This window comes from Lepidochelys kempii, chromosome 2 (genome assembly GCF_965140285.1).
Source record: "Lepidochelys kempii isolate rLepKem1 chromosome 2, rLepKem1.hap1, whole genome shotgun sequence".
In the NCBI taxonomy this organism is placed as follows: Eukaryota; Metazoa; Chordata; order Testudines; family Cheloniidae; genus Lepidochelys; species Lepidochelys kempii.
In genome coordinates, this window is record NC_136381.1 from 147,103,536 (window position 1) to 147,123,968 (window position 20,433).

Sequence of the window (20,433 nt, forward strand, 5' to 3'; positions counted from 1 at the left end):
CACAAGAATGCACACTTTTGATTAATTTTTATTCACAGACTAACTGGATATCAGAGTTACTCCATTAATAACCAGATTTTGAGTAGCACAAAATATTTTCCAGATATCACATAATACACGTGATCATGAATGTTATGTTCATCTCATTATTTCCAAAATTTAGATTAATGCAAGACAATTTACAAGCTTCTTTGTCTCCAATGGTGCCTAGTCAATGGTGCCTAGTCATCTGTATATTTTTTGTTTGACCAAACAGCATACTTCACTGAAGATCAGCAAGAAAAAGAATACAAAACAAAAGATTATTCATCTAAATTTCATCTACAATTGGAGCTGGTCATGAGATACCAAACTCAAATAGACACACCCAAGTTAGTTCTGCAAGCTGGAACAGAACTAGCATGGGTATGTCTATGCAAGCTGTGGATAAATTGGGGAGAGTCCAGAGGAGAGCAACAAAAATAATAAAAGGTTTAGAAAAACTGACATATGAGAAAAAGTTTAAAAAACAGGGCATGTTTAGTCTCAAAAGAAGAAGACTATGAGTGGATCTGATAACAGTCGTCAAATACGTTAAGGGCTGTTATAAAGAGAATGACAATCAATTGTTCCACCATGTCCCATGGTAGTATCAATATTTAATTACTCTCACAGTTAAAAACTTGTGCCTAATTAAAAAATTTGAATTTATCTGTCTTCAGGTTCGAGACATTGGCTCTTTTTGTGCCTTTAATACCTGTTTTTTCCTGCATAAGGGTATATATACACCCTAATTAAGTCATTTCTTGATCTTTTTGATAAGCTAAAAATGAACTCAAGTCTCTCTCGGCAAGACATTTTCCCAGATGTCAAATAATTTTCTGGCTTTTCTGTGTATTATGTGTTTGTATAAACAGACACAGAGCGTCTTGGTACTTTGACATTCCATCTGCCTTGCAGAAAGGAGTGCCTTTTTCATACATACGCACATATGTCATTTTCCTTGAAATTTCCTGCAGAACAGCTGGAATTTTAGGGCTTCAAGACCATGTCACTTTTTAAAGCTTGCTACTTGACATTAACATTCAAGCGTAACATTTCATATTTTCCTGGTATTAATTCCCCAATAAAAAAATTAATTAAATATAACAAATGAATAAAATACATCCTCTTACCCTCTATATTCTATGTACTTGTAAATACATCCTGCAATTAGCATGGCAATCAAAGCATAGTACCAAGAGCAAATGAACATCAAGGCAAAACATAAACTCATCCCCAGGAATGAAAGAGCCCTAAAAAGAAGCACATTTTTGAATTTATAACATGCCTGCAAATGTACTACAAAGTCAATTCTTCCATTAAACTAACTCCCAGAAAGACCTCTCTAACAAAAAAGGCTATTTCATAATTTAAATGCATTGTCAACAATTTTAATAATCATTCTGAAAATGCTGAAAACTGAATACAATATTCAATTTATGCCTTCAATGTTCAATTCTGAATCTCTCTACTTGTGCCTACAACTCTCTTCAAGTTTTAAACAGGTCTTAACGTTATTTAACATCTATAACTTTCAAGTCTATTTTAAACTTCAAAAAATATTCTTCATTATTTATATTATCTATATAAATCCATGTAAAAACAGCCAATATTAACAATATTCTTGTTAAATTCAGTCAATGAAGTATGATATATCTACTGATATGGTGACTTAAGTATGTCATGTGCTAATAAAAACTGGTGTATGATAAGTATCTGTTGTGGTAAGAGACTAAGAAACCTTTTTTATATAAAGGTTAAAAAAAGACAGATTGGGACTTAAAATGGTAAAAAAAAAATGTCAAAGTTGAAAAACAAAAAGGCAGACGTTTAAAAAATAAAATATAAGCAGACAAAAGGTTTTAAAAGAACAAATATACAAATAAGAATTGGTCATTAAATAAACATGCAGAGGTTTGTGGTTTTTGTTTAAATCACACCAGGCAGAAATAGGATGAGGTTTATAAACAAAAGATTATCTGATGAATACCAGCAATGACAGATTTGGGCTGTATACTATATTCCTTTATTAAAAATTCTTACACACTCTTTTTGCAGAGCTCTTATACTCGCAGCAAGCCTTTGAAATTTGGCAAGTGGATTGTCCTGGAGTAAACAAGATGCCTTTTGTTGGCTTCAAGAAAATCTCTTTAGATTTGGCCAAGTTACAAGGTGTCAAAAATTCCAACTTCCTATCTGTTTTTCACAAGGCACAGCCTGTTTTTGGTTTGTTGCCAAACATCCCCAAAATTCTATTAACACTCTAGGCAACCATCTCAGGGCATTTCACTTCAGCAGTTCACACAAAGAGCTGAGACTCCAAACAAGACATAGATAAAATAAATATTATTTTTTTCCTCCCAATTAAAATACCCTTTGGCCTAAGGGAAAATGCATGATGCTTGAACCAAGGGAAAATCCTGGAATCATATTCCCATTGACTTCAGTGGGACCAAAATTTCACCCTTAGTTGTAGACTCAATACTACAACCTGGTGTTAACAGTTCTGTGAACTTCATAGAACTTATTACTGATCACAAGTTGGGAATCCAGATCTCTTTTTTTTTGCCTCTGTCTTCATGAGCAAGGTCAGCTCCCAGACTGCTGCACTGGGCAGCACAGCATGGGGAGGAGGTGACCAGCCCTCTGTGGAGAAAGAAGTGGTTCGGGACTATTTAGAAAAGCTGGACGAGCACAAGTCCAAGGGGCCGGATGCGCTGCATCCAAGAGTGCTAAAGGAGTTGGCGGTTGTGATTGCAGAGCCATTGGCCATTATCTTTGAAAACTCATGGTGAACTGGGGAAGTCCCGGATGAGTGGAAAAAGGCTAATGTAGTGCCCATCTTTAAAAAAGGGAAGAAGTCAGATCCCGGGAACTACAGGCCAGTCAGCCTTACCTCAGTCCCTGGGAAATTCATGGAGCAGGTCCTCAAGGAATCAATTCTGAAGCACTTAGAGGAGAGGAAAGTGATCAGGAACAGTCAGCATGGATTCACCAAGGGCAAGTCATGCCTGACTAATCTAATTGCCTTCTATGACGAGATAACTGGCTCTGTGGATGAGGGGAAAGTGGTGGACGTGGTGTTCCTTGACTTTAGCAAAGCTTTTGCCACGGTCTCCCACAGTATTCTTGCCAGCAAGTTAAAGAAGTATGGGCTGGATGAATGGACTATAAGGTGGATAGAAAGTTGGCTAGATTGTCGGGCTCAATGGGTAGTGATCAATGGCTCCATGACTAGTTGGCAGCCGGTATCAAGTGGAGTGCCCCAAGGGCTGGTCCTGGGGCCAGTTTTGTTCAATATGTTCATAAATGATCTGGAGGATGGTGTGGATTGCACCCTCAGCAAGTTTGCAGATGACACGAAACTGGGAGGAGAGGTAGATACGCTGGAGGGTAGGGATAGGATACAGAGGGACCTAGACAAATTAGAGGATTGGACCAAAAGAAATCTGATGAGGTTCAACAAGGACAAGTGCAGAGTCCTGCACTTAGGATGGAAGAATCCCATGCACCGCTACAGACTAGGGACCGAATGGCTCGGCACCAGTTCTATAGAAAAGGACCTAGGGGTTACAGTGGACAAGAAGCTGGATATGAGTCAACAGTGTGCCATTGTTGCCAAGAAGGCCAATGGCATTTTGGGATGTATAGGTAGAGCATTGCCAGCAGATCGAGGGACGTGTCATTCCCCTCTATTCGACATTGGTGAGGCCTCATCTGGAGTACTGTGTCTAGTTTTGGGTCCCACACTACAAGAAGGATGTGGAAAAATTGGAAAGCGTCCAGCGGAGAGCAACAAAAATGATTAGGGGACTGGAACACATGACTTATGAGGAGAGACTGAGGGAACTGGGATTGTTTAGTCTGAAGAAGAGAAGACTGAGGGGGGATTTGATAGCTGCTTTCAACTACCTGAAAGGGGGTTCCAAAGAGGATGGATCTAGACTGTTCTCAGTGGTAGCTGATGACAGAACAAGGAGTAATGGTCTCAAGTTGCAGTGCGGGAGGTTTACGTTGGATATTAGGAAAAACTTTTTCACTAGGAGGGTGGTGAAACACTGGAATGTGTTACCTAGGGAGGTGGTGGAATCTCCTTCCTTAGATATTTTTAAGGTTAGGCTTGACAAAGCCCTGGCTGGGATGATTTAGTTGGGGATTGGTCCTGATTTGAGCAGGGGCTTGGACTAGATGACCTCCTGAGGTCCCTTCCAACCCTGATAGTCTATGATTCTATGATCTCAAATAGGGCACATCCAAGCCTGAACCACTTATCAATGCTATCCCTCAGAAAATTTGCCAAATATATGTCCTTGGCTATGGTGTCTGTAAAAGCAGGCTACTTCAGCACATGTAACTCTCTTTCAATATGTTGTCTGTCCTCTTCCAGTGGCTGGTCAGGAGAGGATAACAGCCTTTTCATGCTTCCAGCTAAAGTCCTTTAGCTCAAGTGACAGTGCTGCAGTACTAAAATTTAGTAGTTGATTGATGTTTTGGGGGCTGAAAGGGTTAGGGGGAAGGTACGGTGTCATATAATCTGTTTACATTTTATAAAAAAATAGGATGTTGGCTCTATTAGTTTGCAGCAAGGCTTTTTTTTCAGTTATGATGTCATGTTTGCTTTTGCTTTTCAAATGAAAGAGAAGATGTGTAATAGTGCCACTGGGCACAGTGAAATGACCCCGCCACATGACAGGGTAATCCTGATCCATATCAGATGATTGGGAACAGGAAATTTAAAAAAAGAAATAAGTCTCTTTGTAGCACTCCTGCATGTCACATCAACACTAATTAAATCATTAACTTGCCTAACACTTTCCATATTTAAAAGATTCTTATCACCTTTTTCACAGAAGCTCTAATTTCTTCATTGCTTTCATGGGTTGCTACTAATTGTGTTCTCATTTTTTTTGTTGTTGTTTTTTTTTTGGAGTGCCCAACTTCAGACATCTTGGACCTGATTTTTCAGAAGCAGTGAGCACTCATGACTGCAACTATAGCCAATGGAAATTGTAGATACACAATAACACGGATAGTAACAAGAGTGTGGTTTGGAAGAAAGTGCACAGAGTTGGGAGTCAATAAGCCTTCTGTCTAATCCTGGTTCTGTCACTGACTCAGGTATGGCCATAGGCAACTAATTTTGCATGTCTCAGTTTCCTCATCTATAAAATGCGAACTTAATTCTGACATTTCCTAACTTTTGAGAACTTGGCTTTGCAACCTTAACATTTTTATCATAGGTTTCAGAGTAGCAGCCGTGTTAGTCTGTATTCGCAAAAAGAAAAGGAGTACTTGTGGCACCTTAGAGACTAACAAATTTATTTGAGCATAAGCTTTTGTGAGCTACAGCTTACTTCTCTAAGGTGCCACAAGTACTCCTTTTCTTTTTATTTTTATCATAGTTTTCTGTATGTGATTTCATAGATTTTTTAAAAAGAAAACAGGGGAAAAAATTGAATCACGTGAAATAATATTGACACTGACGTGAGCCTTCAGCACAGTTGGAACCTTAACATCTATAGCACAGACCTCTGCCCCTTGAGCTAATGAAGTAACTAACAGCAGTAGTAGCAGCAGTAGGCTGTCATCCTCTTTGTCGACCAGAACTAGAGGGGGTTGAAGCACGCACGTTGTCAGTGAGTTTCACAGATATTTGCTGGGAATTTGCATACTACTTCAGAATTTCACACAATGCATCCACTTTAAGTCCAAAATAACTATCATTTATATGGCAAAATCATGTGCTCCGATAACTGGTTTTTTTAGGACTAGAGCAATGGGTCCTGTAGAAATGTAATTATGTATGTAAGTGTGTAATTAAAGATTGTATGATAATAGATTCACTAAGGGGGCTGAATTAAGGCTGCACAGAGGTTATGTTCATAGACTCATAGACTTTAAGGTCAGAAGCGATTGTCTAGTCTGACCTCCTGAACATTGCAGTCCACAGAACCTCACCCATTCCTGAAATAGATCCCTATGTGCCTTTAACTACAACTATCATTATGTGTGTTCTTGTTCATAACTATTTCTCTCTTGCTTCCCATCTGCATCAAACTTAGAACTAACTGAAATCAACAGGGAAAAAAATATTTTTCCAAACCCTCTCCTCTACTGTAATTTTTCATCTTGTATTAATGTTGTGATAAATTGTTGAAAACAGTTTTACTACCGAAAATGTCCAATGAATGCAAAGCAAACAACAAATAAAAACCAAAATTAAGCCATTAGATTTGGCTCTTCTAAATAAGAAGTGTACATAAAAAGATTTCCTACCAATGGTAGTACTTGAAACGAGGTCTCCAGTTTGGAGTGCATAAAAGAGTTTGCACTGCACAGGCCAAGTTCACAAACATATAGCACATTAGAAAAAACCTGCAAAGAAAGACAAATCTTTTAACTGGGAAATGAACTCTACAGTCTCACATACAAAATCTATCAAGAGAGTAGGGATAAATAAATATATTTACAGAAAGTTCAGATTAGTATCAGAACATGGGAATTACAAAGCCAGATCAGAACAGTGATTCTTCTAATATACTATCCAGTCTCTGATAGGTCAGTACCAGATGTTTCAAAAGAAGAAGCAATAAACACTTCAGTAGATAATCAAAGAATGAGCTATCAACATGGAAAGCTTCTTCCTATCTCCAATCAGCTAGAATTTTGCTTATACCTTGAAACAAAAAACAGGGTTTATATCCCTCATAAAACTTTTATCAAAAATCTTTGCTATTGTAACTTAAGGCATCTTTTTGTTATTCATATAAAACTCTAATCCTTTTTAGAGTTTTACTAATCTCTTTGTAGAATGTTATACTGTAGTGACTAAGTTCCACAAGTGATATGTTTTGTTAAAAAGCATTTCTTTTTTTTTACTTTTAAATTTAGATCCTTTTAATTTCACTGACTGTCCCTTTGGCCTTGTATTTTAGAAAAGATTAATAAAAATGCCCAGTCTACATTCCCTGTTGCATTATTTCACACACTTTTAGCATGTCCCTTCTTATTTCCCTTCTCCTCTCTAAAACATAGACAAACACCAGATTAAAGCTGTGCCCATAAAGTGTTCAGATCAAATAATTAAGCATCCTTCTTAGACAATGATGAGTCATTTTTTGGTAACTGTTTACACATAATTCTTTTGGTTAAAGATATCACTGCAGATAGGAGAAAATTTAAAAAGAAAAATGCTACTGATGCACTTAAAGTTTTAGAAACAACAAGGAGTGCAGTGGCACTTTAAAGACTAACAGATTTATTTGGACATAAGTTTTCGTGGATAAGCATGCTGCATCTGAAGAAGTAAGTTTTTTACCCATGAAAGCTTTTGCCCAAACAAATCTGTCAGTCTTTAAGGTGCCACCAGACTCCTTGTTGTTTTTGTGGATACAGACTAACATGGCTACCCCCTGATACTTAAAGTTTTAAGGCAAGAGACAGTTTTGTATGCAATAGCTATGGTCACTGGTATATTGTAAGATTTAGTCTAGCTTACTGTCAATGTAAAACCACCCCACATTTTATTACATTTTATTCAAAGGTACTGGAATTACCTTTAAAATAGGAAAGTAATTTGACATTAGCAATATTTTAAAATATAAAAGTATGGAAAACAGCTGCTTATTGCGATACTGTGGGTAAATTACTAGAGAAACTAACCTGATTGAAAGAAATATGAAAGAGGTTTTCAGGATGAGTTATTGAGTTAAACATACGTTACATCACTATCTTCTAAGCCTATGATTTATTGTTTGAAGAGCTCTGTGTAGCTCAAAAGCTTGTCTCTTTCACCAACAGAAGTTGGTCCAATAAAAGATATTACCTCACTCACCTCTCTAATGTCCTGGGACTAGCACAGCTATAACACTAGAAAGATACATTATACCCTGTCAGGCACTCAGATACCACAATAATTAGGGTGATACAAGCACAATAGATGGATTGACAGCTCTTTTAACCATTTCCAATTGTCAGCATCATTTCTGAAGTGTGTACATCAAAACTGGACACAGTATACCAGTAAGGTCTCACTTATACCATATATAAAGGTAATACCACCTCTCTACATCTACACCATGTTTCCTTACTTACTTATCCAAGAAATAAAGAATACAAGCCATTCTTACTTGATGGGAGACTCTATCCTGAGAAACAGTGACTCTGAAAAAGATTTGGGGGTTGTGGTGGATAATCAGCTGAACTTGAGCTCCCAGTGTGACACTGTGGTCAAAAAGGGCTAATGTAGGCCAAAAGTCTAATGGGGAGAAATTGTCTCAAGTAAATTGTCTTCCATTTTGCTAGCTTTGAATTAGTAAGAAGAAATTGTTCTGAGTTTATTCTTTGCTGATTGTGCTAATGATTGTTCTTAGAAGGATAGAAGTTTTATGGCTGTAATTATTGCATTATATCCTGTTTGGTGTGTGAGTAAAGAATGTAAGGTATACTGATTAACTGAGAAGAGACAGCTGGGCTGAATAGTCAAGAGGGGAGTGGAGGAGTCGAGAGGCACAAACTTTATTACCAGAATCACCGGGATGGATGACCCTAAGCAAAGGCATACACCCCAAGGACAAGATAAGAAGTTGAGCCAGAGGGACAAGATAAGAAACAGCTGTGGATCCTCCTAGTAACAACTCAAAATAATGCTAATTAAGAACAACCTTGAATACCTTGTGATTGACAGCTCCAGTGTGACACAGCAAGGTCCATAGGCTTGTATGGGAACTTATTACTATAAAAGAAGGGTGTATTGCCATGGGACTTATCCCATTTAAAAAGGTTCCATGTGCTTCTAAGTATAACACTAATGCTATCCTGGGATGCATAAACAGGGGAATCTTGAGCAGCAATAGAGAGGTTAATATTATCTCTGCATTTGGCATGTGACCACTGGCTGGAATATTGTGTCCAGTTCTGGTGTCCACAATTCAATGCAGATGTTGATAAATTGGAGAGGGTTCAGAGAAGAGCCAGGAGAATGATTAAAGGATTAGAAAACATGCCTTTAAGTGATAGTCTCAAGGAGTTCAATCTATTTAATTTAGCAAAGAGATGGTTAAGGGTTAACTTGATTACAATTTATAAGTACCCACATTATATGGGGAACAAATATTTAATAATGGACTCTTCAATCTAGCCAAGAAAAATATAACATGATCCAATGGCTGGAAGTTGAAGCTAAACAAATTTAGACTAGAAATAAGGTGTACACTTTTGACAGTGAGAGTAACAATTGGAACAACTCACCAAGGGTTGTGGTACATTCTCTATCACTGACAATTTTTAAATCTAGATTGAATGTTTATCTAAAAGATACTTGCTAGGAATTATTTTGGGACAGTTCTATGGTCTCTGCTGTCCAGGAGATTAGACTGGATGATCACAGTGATCCCTTCTGGCCTAGCAGTCTATGAAAGTATTGCATTTACTATCTTAGCTGTATCACATAGGGTTATCCACCATAACCTTTAAGTCCTTTTCAGAGTCACTGCTTGTCAAAACAGTCTTCTATTCTATAAATGTTACCTACATTCTTGGTTCCCAGATGTAAGATCTTTTATTTAGATGGACTAAAATAAATTTTGTTCAAGAGAGCCCACCTAGCCAATGTGACCCACCCTGCTCTGTAGAACTGACTTGTCCCCGGCATTATTTACCATTTCACCTATTTTCTGGCATCTGCAAACTTTACCATCAATGATTTTATATTTTCTTCCAAATCACTGGTAAAAATATTCAATAGCATTAAGACAAGAACAGATCCCGGTGGGATCTCACTAGAAATTCCCCCACTAGATGATAACTCCATAATCAGAATTAGTTTGTGTAATCTCTCATTTAGCTAGATTTGAGTCCATTTAATATGGTCTGTGTTGATTTCAGAAAGTGTTAATTTTTTTATGGGAATGTCTGCAGTACTAAGTCAAATAACATATAGAAGTCTATTTCAGTTAAGCATTGATTTAATTTAGCATTAGCCTAAGGCTTTTATCATATTTTGTCAGTCTAGATTCTCTTCAGGTTAACTGTGAGCTTTACTAACAATATGATCTGAAAAGTATTTCAAAGACAAGAAAAAGTCTTGATAACTAAGTTACTCAATTTCAACAATATATTAAGCTTTTAAAAAAATAATGTCAAGTTTCACATGCATACTTACATTGAAAGAATTGGTGCTACGCTATCCAGGGAAGCTATGAGAATTCCTATCTCACAAATACAAGCAGTGAGAAGTAATGCCCAGGTTGGTTCACCATTTGCTTTTCCATGACCAAATACCTAATTCAATTAAAATATACAGTAAAATGAGTAAATCTGTTCAATATATAGTTCTCAAAATATACTAAAGGGAAACCAACTTTAACAAAGCCCATCAAATTTAAACTGGTTAAAGCCATTTTTAAAGTTATTTGAAATGCACATGCATGAGCAGATTCTCTTATATATTAAATAAGAAAATTTACATGAGTTAAGACTTGATGTAGGAAAACTATTTTTTTTTATAATACAAAATTAAAATTTCAGGGATGGGGAAGAGAAACAACATGACATTTCTAATCACAGGCCTGTCTCTTGATACTGCATTAAAAAAAGAAAACAAGAAACAAAAGAAAGAGCGTGGGAACCTACAGAGAACCCTACCATAAATCAGTAGAAGGAGCCCAGTTGCTGAGACATGGGATATGAGAGAGCTCATGGCCAGATCCACTCAGCTAATTTTACGCATAAAGTTGTTGGGGGTAGCAGGGACAAAGTCTTCTCTCAAGGTTCCAAAGAATACACACAGCAGTATATGTTCCCTTCTCCTCTCTCCACATCACCATAAGGATTGAAACCCCAATGTTTCCTCCACCTGTTCTCTTTCTAAACATCCAGTTTCTCCTCACTCTCATTCTCCATACCACAACAGTCCCTCCCTTTTCCCTATAGAGACCCTTCAATCTTCCATCTCTTTCATTCAAACTCTCATTCTCTTTCTAGACCCTAATTTTCCTCAAACATCTCTTGCCGTATTTCAATGTCTCATGTTCCCTCACACCTTTGCACCACTGTGAATTCTTCATGCTCTCTTCCCTCTACCTCCAAACACTTCATCATCTCTAAACATCTCCCTTGAAACCCATCCCAATCTACAAATTCTCTAATCCTCCTGCAGACAACTCTCATGTCCCTCCGTTTGCAGTCTCCTCTTTCCTCAAGACCATTCTCTCCTCCTGTGAAACCTCTGCAGTCATCCCACCCTTTGTTCCCTCATTGCCAAATATCCCCTTTCTATTTACTCCTCAAAACGATTACATTTCTCTCTTGCCCCCCCATCTGTCTCTTTGATTCACCTCTCACCTCTCCCTGTCCTGGCCCCTATTCTCTCTGTGTCCCCAGTATTCAGCTCCTTCCACCAAGTCCCTCCTTCCTTAGCTCCCTTCTCCTCACCCACAAGTTCCCCACACCTCTCTCCAACTCCCTTCTATTCATACAACTTCTTCCCAGCCCCAGTCCCCTCCTCAGATTCCCCTAACTGAGCCTGTCCCACTCTAACAGGTTTCAGAGTAACAGCCGTGTTAGTCTGTATTCGCAAAAAGAAAAGGAGTACTTGTGGCACCTTAGAGACTAACCAATTTATTTGAGCATGAGCTTTTGTGAGCTACAGCAGTTTCCACGGTATGCATCCGATGAAGTGAGCTGTAGCTCACGAAAGCTCATGCTCAAATAAATTGGTTAGTCTCTAAGGTGCCACAAGTACTCCTTTTCTTTTTGTCCCACTTTAATTCCTCTCCCAAAGGTTGTTCCCCCACTCCTCCCATTACCGCCACCATCATACACTAGATGATGCCTCTCTAGAGCTCACACCAGCTCCTATCCCCTTGGACAAGTTATATAATGTGGGGAATTAGGAGGAGCTGCTGGTTGGCCCTGTCTCTGCTCAGCTCCCTGCCGGCCAACAGCAGCCGTTGCCAAGTCTCATGAGAAAAAAAGCAGCACTGCCTTTCAGAACAAGCCCAGCCCATTCTATCCTTAAGAGATAGAAACCAAAACAATCAAGTATCTACCCACTGTTGAATATTTTTCTATGCCTCCTAACAATAGTCATTTTCCAGTCTTGTCCAAAAGAGTGAGAATTTGTCAGAATAAAAGGAAAATGACTGAGTTAACATTTTTGCTTCTGCTGCAGCCATGTTTTCATTTTAATTTTAATTTACAGGTTTTTTAATAGTTTTTAATATTTATTTTGGCTGGACTAAGAGGCAGGGATGATGAACTATCTTGTGCTGCTATAGGGTTATTTGCTCATTCCACTGTAGTCAGTGACTAAAAGCTTGCATAGTGACTTATCCATAATTTGAAACTCTACAGTGCATACTGAATGTAGCATGTAAGGAGGGAAATGGGGGCAGAGCTTAATTTGTAATGCATGAGGTGCTGGAGAAGCCCTAGCACAATTTAAGCAATGGCTGGCCTGCTGGAGAATCGCAGCTGCTGGCCTTGCACCCAGATCTGAAGGCAGTCCTGCTGCCAGCAGCAGCGCAGAAGTAATATTGGCATGGTATAATGTATTGTCACTCTTACTTCTGCGCTGCTGCTGGCAGCAGCGAAGCTGCCTTCAGAGCTGGGTGTCTGGCCAGCAGCCGCCATTCTCCGCTATTCCTTAGCAGGCACCCACAGAGTGTTGTAACAGCTGTCACTTCTAGGTAGGCTTTTTCAGTTAATTCCAGGTATAGTGCCTTACAAAAGTCTTTGCATTGTCTTTCTGGATGGTGGCATTTTTCGTCCTTTGCTTTTATATGTAAGTGTAGGCACAAAGATGCACCCAGCAAGAGACCAAGCATATGCAGTACCTTAATAACTTGATTTATACCGCTTCATCAATGGGGAGGTTACTGTTTTTGCAAGCTCTTTAAGATGGTCTGGCTTTTCATGCATCACCCAATTTTGCCCAGGCACTAGAATACCTGGGAGACTGTACACTCTACACTTGCCAAACTATCCAATTCAGAGAAAAGCTACATAATCTTCATCTCAGTCACAACCAGGCCTTGAAGTTCAGAGCTAATGACAGAACAGCAGGGAAATAGCTGTTATAACTTTAATTTATATAATTTGCAGAATGAGTAAGAACTTAAATAGTTGCTCTCAACCTTTTCTATAAGTGACTCCAAAACAGTATCATGTAGTTCCCTGTCCACATCAAATTTACTCTATTTACAAATAAAAAGTGCCTGAACTGGAATCTGAAAGTTAAGTTGCTAGTTATTTTCTGGCTTGTGCAGTTCCCCTCGTAAAAACTTCTGTGGGGCCAATTCTGCCTCAGTTTCATAGTGCACAACTTGATTGTTTGAAGAATAAAGACAATAAAACAGCACAGAGATACATAAGGGTAGAGTGTGCTCTGCAAATGCAACTTGATTTACTTTTTTTAAAAATGCAATTAAAATCTAGCTTCAGCTCAAGGTATGTCTATACTGCAATCCAAGGTGTGACTGCAGGTCAGGTAAACTTACCTCCATTAGCTTTACCTGTGCTAGCATTGCTAAAAATAGCAGTGTAGTTGAGGTGACATGGAGTTCAGTGCAGGCTTTACAAGCCCATTCATAATCCTGAGTACCAACTCGCATTGTTGAAGCTTGCACCACCATATCTACGCTGCTATTTTTAGCAATGCTCGCACAAGTAAAGCTAGCATAGGTAGGTCTACCCTAGCTGCAATTATACCTTGGATTGCAGAATAGACATACCATCACACTTTCATGGCTCTGCAGTGGTAACAGGAATAAAAATAATTAAAATATATTTTAGTCAACAATATAAATGCAATTTAAATGTAAATGCATTTAAAACACTGAAAAAAGTAGCTCACTTGAAGAAATGGTATTATGCCATCTCTTGCAATAGCCTGCAACAGCCGGGGTGCACCAGTAAGACTCTGTAGACCAGCACCACATGTAGAGAAGAATGAACCAATTACAATTACCCATGGAGAAGGCCACGCCAACGTACCAATCACTAGGTTTCCATTAACTGCTTCTCCAAACCTTGGGGGAAAGATCAAATAAATTAATGAGAAAGAGCAGTGGATGCTAAAGTGATAATTCTTCTCTTATAGCTCAATATACACATTTCTAAGTCTGTTTTAGCACTTAATAAATGATACTCCACAAATTAATCAGGTTGTGTTTGGGTTTACCCAACCGATTTATCCTCTTTCTTATACTATTAAAGAATGGAGCAGCTAAATTTTACAACACAACTGTGATTTAATAATCATTATTACTACATGTGTCTTTACAAGACATGACTTCCATATTATCTGGGCTCACTACATTGTTTATACCAGTAGCAAGATATTTACTCATACGCTCTGTATCGCTTGTGGTATTGAACTAATTACCATGTAATGAGAATAACAGCCATGATACTAGAAGCCAGATTTTCAAAAGCCTGTGCTGTTGAAAACCCTGTCGTGCAGATATATACAGAGACACAAATAGAAGATACATATGAATATTGTTTTCAAAATAAATGGTTGATCATACACAGTGCATGAGTATCAAATAATGTATGAGAAAATTCAGTGGGTGAGGTAGTGTCATAACCTGGTTATAGATGTGAACGGCCTATTATTAACATTGTTTAGATATGCTTAAGACACTTGGGCATGTGCAAGCATGGAGGCAGCCTGCAAGCTGTCCTCCACTAACAGTTGTTAGATTAGCTGTTCCGGTTAAAGAAAAATAGCAGATAGGAGAGGGTTATTGTGATGGGAGGTGGGAGGGAGTGCTAAGGAAAAAGTGGTAATGTTATGATGGTTTTCTCTGAAGTACAGGCAGAGGGAGTAAAGACAGATAACTTGTGGGGGTGGCAACTAGAATTAGCCAGTCAACTATATACATATGCCTTTAGCCTGACATGCTGCTTGAGTCTCTGCAATTTTTGAAAGATGTCTATCAGGAGAATGAGCAAAGAAAATCAGCACTAGGAGCCAGGTGCTTTCATAACATAGTAGCTGATGCCCAATCTAGTTCCAATAGTTTCTTGAGATAATTGATACTGTCTTGCCTATGGATCCATGCATGAGTCCACAGGGGGTTCAATTAAGGTGAGAGAGCTTAGGAGAGTCTTAAGAAATGTGAGATGTCATCCAGTTTTTTAAAAAGTGGTATGCATTAACTTATTTTAAAAAAATTTGAAGGTCACTTTTAATGTTTGAAGATTAGTAAAAATTCATTTAGTAAAAATGCATTGTATCTAGCCTATTATTTTTCATTTATTTTCAGGCTTGCCAGAGCAGTTGGCAGAGAAAAGAAAAAAGGTAAAGCTAAGACCACCTTATTTCTTCTCAGGCCTGCAAGGGCCAGGAACAGCAGAGACAGAGCAAGAAGCCTTATGCATTGAAGTCAATTTTCAAAATCTTTGAATTGTGCATGCCCAGACACTGGGATACGCGCGTCAGTCCTCATTTTGAAGCTACATATGCACACAGCTTTGAAAAAAAGTCACCTCTGGATGTGCAGAAAAAGGCACGCCACATGGTGCCAGTGCATACATACAACTGAGTCCCTGAAAATTCTCTGCTACATGCCCAGGAACTGCAGCAGGATGCTGCCCAAGATCCATGAGAGGCTGCCATGGGAGGCAAGCCACCCCAGTAAATTGAACTCTAGAGGCCATTCCACAAACTGAAGGGACGGTGGTAGAAAGTAGCCCAGGACAGTGACTTTAGACTCCCTACTTGCAGTGCCCCTGTTCAGGAGTCAACTCACACAGGGTCAGTGGATTGGGAGGGCCCGATTCCTCCTACCCTCACTGCCTGAAGGACTGACACACCTTGACCAGGGAAACAAAGGGCTGGAAGTCAGATGCAAAACACTAGGCCACGTGGCCCTCCAAGCAATCTGTTACAACTCTATAAAGGTAAGGAGGACTTATGGCACCTTAGAGACTAACAAATTTATTTGAGCATAAGCTTTTGTGAGAAGTGAGCTGTAGCTCACGAAAGCTTATGCTCAAATAAATTGGTTAGTCTCTAAGGTGCCACAAGTACTCCTTTTCTTTTTGCGGATACAGGCTAACACAGCTGCTACTCTGAAACCTGTCTATAAAGGTACTAATTATAATCTAATTTCAGCAAGACAGGAACTGGCAGCCAGTGCACAGCACAGAACACAGGTGCAGTATGGTCCCAATAACATGCGCTACTCAAAAGGTGAGCTTCTGTGTTCTGCATTAGCTAATACACTTTGTGATTTTCAGGTGGATCTCCAGGTAGTGTATTCAGAAACATAAGCATGCATAATTAAGGCTAGGTGTGTACTTAGCATATTTTCATTATTTTTTCTTCTTCAACTTTGACTTGTCTGTTTTTATTAAAAGAATAGTATAAATTAGGAAATTTAGCAAAGTTAACTGTCGCATAAACGCACACCATCTAAATTAAATTTCCAAAATAAAACCTATTCAAACATATTTTCATTCCAATAATCAAAATTTATGAGCTTTATAAAGATGGAAATTAAATATACATACTTATCTCTTAATATCACACCTTCTATACATGCACCAAACAATACAATGCAGGATAGATCTATTATTGAGAATGAAGGAAGATAAAAACAGATTATACTGTAGTATAATTTGGAGAAGAATCAAACTCCACTTTACCTAAGAATCTGTAAAAAATTTCAGAACATTGCTTTTTTTGTCTTCTTCCAGCTTTCTCACAAAAATAAGATTAATCAAGGATTAGCTGACTTTTGCCAATATTTCTTTATGATGTGCTGTATTTATTCTATACTTTACCCCAATGTAGTGCTGAAAATAACCAACTTCATAGATTAGATTAGATTACATCATTTATGGGTACACACTCAACCATAGGGATAAATATTTTCTCATATTTTAAGTAACTTCAAGTGATACAAAATTTGGCATTTCATAAAAGAAGACTCTGGGATTCCTAATTTTGTAATGCTGTATAGCATTAGTTTCTTTCCCTGGCAGTTCATACACTATCACATTTTCAAATGGCCACACTGATCAGGCCAAAATAAAGGTAATTTACTGGGTAGACCAGGGTGGTTTCAGGATCCTGCATTATCCACCACAATAGCATCAATTTTAATTTGGAATTTGGGAAATCAATAGAAAATATTTAGAATTTCTTTCAGTTTAGGTTCTGTTTTGCTCCTGCTAAGTTTTAAACTCAGCAAACTTGAATGACTCCCCAGTGAAATTTCAAAGGAAAATCCTAAGGCATGTACACTTCCACCTTAATAGTGTGCACTGGAAGAAAGAAAATAATTAAAACACATCACAAAGGATACAGATAAAGGATGTAGTTGAAATAGCCAAAATTGTTCCAGTAGGAATAGATTTCTGAGCATCCCTAAGGTCTCCAGATCTGTTTGATCCTGCCATAATACCTAAAAAAAAAAAGAATAAAACCAAATTTTATACCATAAAAGCAATGAATAGTGATTACTTTATGAAAAAGAGTTTAAATACAATATTTATGTTTAGCAACAATCCAAAAACTAATATAACTGAGGAAACATTTGGCATTCCATTATGTGGACTACAGAACATTTGTTCAGTTTAAACTTGCCTTGCTTGAAAAATTTGAACTGTCACACAAATTGTACAGAAGGAAATTTCAGGGGGTTCAGAAAAAGTGTGATAAAAACTAGTCTTCTGAAGTTGAAACACAAATTAGGGATTACATAATAAAATGGAGTAGTGGTTGGGGCAAGAAAACTGTTCAGAAGGTCTATGAGCTAATGGGACTTGAGCAGTTTTACACCTTGTACCTATATGCCCTAAAATCCTGGTTAATAGACTGAAAGCCCTGAGATGTGTTCACAGACAGTAAACTGGCTGACGAATACATAGACAGATGTCTTGGGCTGATAGGAAACATAAGAGGGATGAGGCAAGCAGAATCACCCATTCAGGGGTGAGAACCTACTGCAGCAGGATACCATCCCAGAGGGATCTCAGAGGAGTGGGGAGAAGTGGCATCATCTCTGTCATACACGGGTTTATCTCCCCTGGAATTACCCAGTCTGTACACTGAGCGGGGTGGAGAGGGGGCCCTGCTTGAACTTCAAAAGTAGAGAGTTAACTCTGTTGTTCAGCCTCTGGAGGGGGAGAAATTACACAGCCAGTTCAACTGGGGTGTACAACGTACATGCTGCTGACTTCACTCCTCAGGCACCAGTACATATTATTATTTATTATTTGTATTATCATAACCTAGGAATCCTAAGTCACAGACAAGGATCCACTGGACTAGGTGCTGTATAAACAGAACAAAAAGACAAGTACATATACTGTGCTGTACCTTATGGGTACAGAAACACCAGATCCCCAGTGGGGATGAAAGTTACTGGGCAGATATTCCAGGGATGGAGGAACACAGCACACTGCCCATATCCTAGTCAAACCACATGAGATAAAACCACACTAGAACCTGGGAGGCAGCTAGATGTGGATAAAATGCCAAGGGTAAAACCATTTTCCCCACCTCTATCCGAAATCTCTGTAAAGACCCAAGAGAGTTTGGGGATGCTAGCAGTGGGAATGTTAGACAACATTCTTTCTGATATTTTACTGGGAAATATTTTAGAAAGTATCCCCTTCTGTTACCTAAGAAAGCTCACAACAGTCAGGTGATCCGTCAAAATGCAAATGACTGAGTTAGGAATGGGGGCAGGGGAAACCCTGCCCAATTCCCCTCAAGGTGTTTCAACTAGGGGCACAGCTCTTCTTGACCTGCTGCTCACAAACTGGGAAGAATTAGTAGGGGAAGCAAAAGTGGATGGGAACCTGGGAGGCAGTGACCATGAGATGGTCGAGTTCAGGATCCTGACACAAGGAAGAAAGGAGAGCAGCAGAATACAGACCCTGGGCTTCAGAAAAGCAGACTTTGACTCCCTCAGGGAACTGATAGGCAGGATCCCCTAGGAGAATAACATGAGGGGGAAAGGAGTCCAGGAGAGCTGGCTGTATTTTAAAGAATCCTTACTGAGGTTGCAGGAACAAACCATCCTGATGTATAGAAAAAATAGTAAATATGGCAGGTGACCAGCTTGGCTTAACAGTGAAATCCTTGCTGATCTTAAACACAAAAAAGAAGCTTCCAAGAAGTGGAAGATTGCACAAATGACCAGGGAGGAGTATAAAATTATTGCTCAGGCATGCAGGAGTGAAATCAGGAAGGCAAAATCACACCTGGAGTTGCAGCTAGCAAGGGATGTTAAGAGTAACAAGAAGGGTTTCTACAGGTATGTTAGCAACAAGAAGGTGGTCAAGGAAAGTGTGGGCCCCTTACTGAATGAGGGAGGCAACCTAGTGACAGAGGATGTGGAAAAAGCTAATGTACTTAATGCTTTTTTGCCTCTGTCTTCATGAACAACGTCAGCTCCCAGACAACTGAACTGGGCAGCACAGTACGGGGAGAAGGTGACCAGACCTCTGTGGAGAAAAAAGTAGTTCAGGACTATTTAGAAAAGCTGGACGTGCACAAGTCCATGGGGCCGGATGCACTCCATCCTACGGTGCTAGAGGAGTTGGCTGATGTGATTGCAGAGCCATTGGCCATTATCTTTGAAAACTCATGCCGATCAGGGGAGGTCCTGGATAATTGGAAAAAGGCCAAGGTAGTGCCCATCTTTAAAAAAGGGAAGAAGGAGGATCTGGGGAACTATAGGCTTGTCAGCCTCACCTCAGTCCCTGGAAAAATTATGGAGCAGGTCCTCAAGGAATCAATTTTGAAGCACTTAGAGGAGAGGAAAGTGATCAGGAACAGTCAGCATGGATTCACCAAGGGCAAGTCATGCCTGACTAATCTAATTGCCTTCTATGACGAGGTAACTGGCTCTGTGGATGAGGGGAAAACGGTGGACGTGGTGTTCCTTGACTTTAGCAAAGCTTTTGACATGGTCTCCCACAGTATTCTTGCCAGCAAGTTAAAGAAGTATGGGCTGGATGAATGGACTATAAGGTAGATAGAAAGCTGGCTAGATCGTCGAGCTCAACGGGTGGTGATCAATGGCTCCATGTCTAATTGGCAGCTGGTTTCAAGCTTAGTGCCCCAAGGGCCGGTCCTGGGGCCGGTTTTGTTCAATATCTTCAGTAATGATCTGGAGGATGGAGTGGATTGCACCCTCAGCAAGTTGGAAGATGACCCTAAACTGGGAGGAGAGGTAGATACGCTGGAGGGTAGGGATGGGATACAGAGGGACCTAAAGAAATTAGAGGATTGGGCTAAAAGAAATCTGATGAGGTTCAATAAGGACAAGTGCAGAGTCCTGCACTTAGGATGGAAGAATCCCATGCACTGCTACAGACTAGGGACCAAGTGGCTAGGCAGCAGTTCTGAAGAAAAGGATTTAGGGATTACAGTGGACGAGAATCTGG

At 39.2% G+C, this 20,433-nt stretch overlaps 1 protein-coding gene across 1 annotated transcript in view; it reads right to left on the minus strand.

Moving 5' to 3' along the window:
* The window catches only part of SLC12A7 (solute carrier family 12 member 7), a 334,753-nt gene that overhangs the window by 78,057 nt on the left and 236,263 nt on the right, over positions 1 to 20,433 (minus strand). Inside the window, exons 10-15 of the mRNA XM_073332427.2 lie at positions 17,340 to 17,438; positions 16,543 to 16,600; positions 13,877 to 14,051; positions 10,184 to 10,302; positions 6,298 to 6,396; positions 1,155 to 1,274 (exon numbers count right to left, since the gene is read on the minus strand). Coding sequence (XP_073188528.2) covers positions 1,155 to 1,274; positions 6,298 to 6,396; positions 10,184 to 10,302; positions 13,877 to 14,051; positions 16,543 to 16,600; positions 17,340 to 17,438 — 670 coding nt within the window. The remainder of the gene's footprint in view (positions 1 to 1,154; positions 1,275 to 6,297; positions 6,397 to 10,183; positions 10,303 to 13,876; positions 14,052 to 16,542; positions 16,601 to 17,339; positions 17,439 to 20,433) is intronic.